Source organism: Lactuca serriola, chromosome 4, assembly GCF_051521515.1.
Source record: "Lactuca serriola cultivar US96UC23 chromosome 4, Lser_US96UC23_V15, whole genome shotgun sequence".
Taxonomy (NCBI): Eukaryota; Viridiplantae; Streptophyta; class Magnoliopsida; order Asterales; family Asteraceae; genus Lactuca; species Lactuca serriola.
In genome coordinates this window covers 64,904,956-64,908,511 of record NC_136411.1, presented here as the reverse complement: position 1 = coordinate 64,908,511, position 3,556 = coordinate 64,904,956, and the positions used below count along the sequence as shown (strand labels likewise).

At 34.8% G+C, this 3,556-nt stretch overlaps 1 protein-coding gene across 1 annotated transcript; it reads left to right on the top strand.

Moving 5' to 3' along the window:
- Nucleotides 1–1,366: 1,366 nt before the first annotated feature.
- Nucleotides 1,367–2,125, top strand: LOC145098450 (uncharacterized). The gene is made up of 2 exons (XM_079036087.1): nucleotides 1,367–1,681; nucleotides 1,781–2,125. The coding sequence occupies exons 1-2, from the start codon at nucleotides 1,367–1,369 to the stop codon at nucleotides 2,123–2,125; spliced, it is 660 nt and encodes a 219-aa protein (XP_078892213.1).
- Nucleotides 2,126–3,556: the final 1,431 nt, after the last annotated feature.

Here is a 3,556-nt window from a genome sequence, read left to right as displayed (position 1 = left end):
GATGGTGTAATTTCGATTTATGTGGATCATATTGGGGTTGGTGTTGATGGGTGGCTTGATGATAAAGATAGTGATGATGAAGAACATGAGTCTTGTATTGATGGTGAAAATGAAGATAACATAGATGAACTTTGGAATGTTTCGTTTGAATTTAATGAGGATGTAGTGCATATGAATAGGACATCAAATGATCCTTTCTTGAGTAAGTTATGTGTTGATGATGATAAGGATAAAAACATTGTAGATGATGATAATGGGAGGGAAGTTGAAGTTAACATTCAAAGTCATTCCATATTTAATGAGCTATCGCACTGGAGAAAACAAAAACCAATTGTAGGGATGAGATTTAAGGGTCCAGGGCAAGTAAAATCAATGTTGTGCAAGTATGTTGTAGCTAATGGATATCAATTGTGTTTTGAAAAAAATGATAGGAAAAGACTTTTGGTGAGGTGTAGCAATGGTGCTTGCACATTTAGATTATGTGTTTCTCGGATGAGTGATGAAGAGAGTTTCCAAATCAAGTCACTAAAAGTTGATCATAATTGTGCTAGGAACTTCAAGTTTGGATCATTGGTGACGTATGCATGGATTGGGAGTCACTATACCAAAGAGATTGTACAAAGTCAGAAAATAAGTGTTAAGAAGCTTAGGGTTAAGGTAATGGCCAAGTTTGGTATCCAAGTTAGTATGGGGCAATGCAGAAGAGCAAAGAAGTATGCACTGAATCTTGTTGAAGGCAACCTTGTTGAACATTATGGTAAGCTATGGTCATATGGTCATGAGATTTTAAGGATAAATCCTGGGTTAACTGTGAAACTGGATGCGGAGTATGGTCCAGATGGAAAGAAATATTTTAGCAAGTTCTATTGTTGTTTTCAAGGAGTTAAACAAGGTTAGATTGAAGGTTGTAGAAGGGTAATAGATCTTGAAGGATGTTTTCTTGAAGGTGTTTGTAAGGGGGAATTGCTATGTTCTATTGGGAGGGATGCAAATGACAAGATATAGCCTATAGCTTGGGAAGTGATTAATGTGGAGAACAAGCAGAATTGGAAGTGGTTTTTAGAACTTCTAATTGTTGATCTAGACTTGAATTTAGGCAATGGTTTCACTTTAATGTCAGACCAACATAAGGTTAGTATTTTACATAGTAATTCATTTATATTTATTTTATACTATCTGATTTAAACGTTTTGTATTAATAAAGGGTTTGATAAAGGCTACTAAAGAGTTGGTTCCATATATAGAGCATAGGCAGTGTGCTAGACATATTTGCTAGAATTTGCAGAAGAGATTCAGTGGTGCCATATATCATACCGTGTTTTGGAGAGAATCTAAAGCCATAACGAAGCATGCTTTTAAAGTTGTGATGAAGGAAATTGAGACATTGAACCCAGATGCCCATCAATATCTCATGGTGAAAGATCCGAAAACATGGTCAAGAGCTTTCTTTCAAGCTGGAAGGTCTTGTGATGCAGTTGAAAATGGCTTCTCAGAAAGTTTTAATGTTGTAATAGTAGATGCCAGGAAGAAGCCCATAATAACCATATTAGAGGAGTTAAGATTATACATGATGGACAGAATCTACAACATGAAATTAAAGGAACAACAATGGGGAAATCATATTTTTCCAGAGATATGGGATAAGGTGAATTTGCTTAAAAAAATTCAAAGACATTATCAGGTACTACCTAGTGCATTAAACCAATTTGAGGTAAGGGGAGCAACAGATGCATATTAGGTGGACTTGGAAAGGAAAACGTGTTCATGTATGTTGTGGCAGTTGAATAGATATGGATGTGACCATTTTGTAGCTAGCATATCCTTTATTAATAAGGATGTAGAAGCCTATGTAGACAATATGTTTAGCACAACCACATTTAGGAAGGCATACAATTACAGAATTTCCCACATGAATAGCAATGACATGTGGCCAGAGACAAATTATACTCCACAATTGCCTCCTATTAGTAAAAAGATGCATGGTAGGCCAGCTACTAAGAGGAAGAAATCCACTACAGAGAATATAGGAACACGCAGGGTTTCTAAGGCTGGGAAGAAAATCAGATGTAGTGTTTGCAAGGAGATACGTCACAACAAGGCCACTTGTCCACAGAGAATGCCCTAAAAGTTAAATGTATAGAAATAGAAGAAACAAAAATTTTGTGTGAAGCAAATTGCGGGACAAGTAAAACAATTTACAATTTAAATCTATTTACATATGATTTGTCACTAACATAATGATATCATGCCATATAGGTTAGTATAAGTGAACCACAACAACATGAGGAGGTTGAAATGACTCCAATTGAGATGGATACAACTTAAAACGATATGCAAGTTACTCCTACTGATGTTGAATCCAGTAGTGCAGGGGATTTTAGTCATTCTATGCAATTTACTCCACCTAGAAGTTATGAAGATGATGAGGGTGAGGAAGTTTTTGTGGGTGAGGAAGTTGAGGAGGGTGTTGTGGGTAAGGAAGTTGTTATGGGTGAGGAAGCTGAAGATGGTGGTAATGCTCAAAAGTTTAATCCTAATGTCCAAGTTATTGATAATGTACAAATTAAAGAAGTTGTCCCTGTTATCCAGGTTCAACAGGTAAGGGTTAGGCCTATTTCAGATATTTTGAAAAGGATAAGGAGAAGAAAGTCAGAGATAATATTGAAGCTGAAATTAGGCAAAACAATTGGTGGTGTTGATTATCCACCAAATTCTAAGGGAAAAGCTCTTGTAATTCATTATTGTTGATTTTTTACTCTGTGTTATTTAGATTTAAAGTATGTGTGTAAGGATGATGCTAATTTGGATTTAAAGTTTAAGTATTAGTCTGATGGTAATTTGGATTTAAACTTTATGTATTAGGATGATGGTAATTTGCTTTTATGTATGTATGGTGCCTTTTTAAGTACACTCTTGACATAAAAGGGTATTTTAGTCATTTATGTATGGATGGTACCTTTTTAAGTACACTCTTGACATAAAAGGTTATTTTGGTCATTTATGTATTGATGGTGCCTTTTTAAGTTCACTATTGACATAAAAGGGTATTTTGGTCATTTATGTATGGTTGCTGCCTTTTTAAGTTCACTATTGACATAAAAGGGTATTTTGGTCATTTATGTATGGTTGCTACCTTTTTAAGTTCACTATTGACATAAAAGGGTATTGTGGTCATTTATGTATTGATGGTGCCTTTTGAAAGTATGTTACCTTTTTAAGTAAATTCATGACATATGGGTTTGAATATTTCTGCATGGAAAAATTTGGAATAATGTGCATGCATGTGAATGTTTTATATGGTCCCGGATATGGTTCTATAATGGGTTCAAGGGTCCCATTTTTCCATTATAAAAACACCCACTGACTACTAACTACAAATGGTCCCCATACATATAGTGTACTTCCACATGAACCACTTTCTAAATTGTTCCTAAAATAAAAACATGCACAACAACCAATTTAATTAAATATAATTGTTGGGAATACAGGTCATGCATATCTTTCAATAACATCAACATCTGATTATACAAAATGCCCTACAATTAGGACTTTGAAT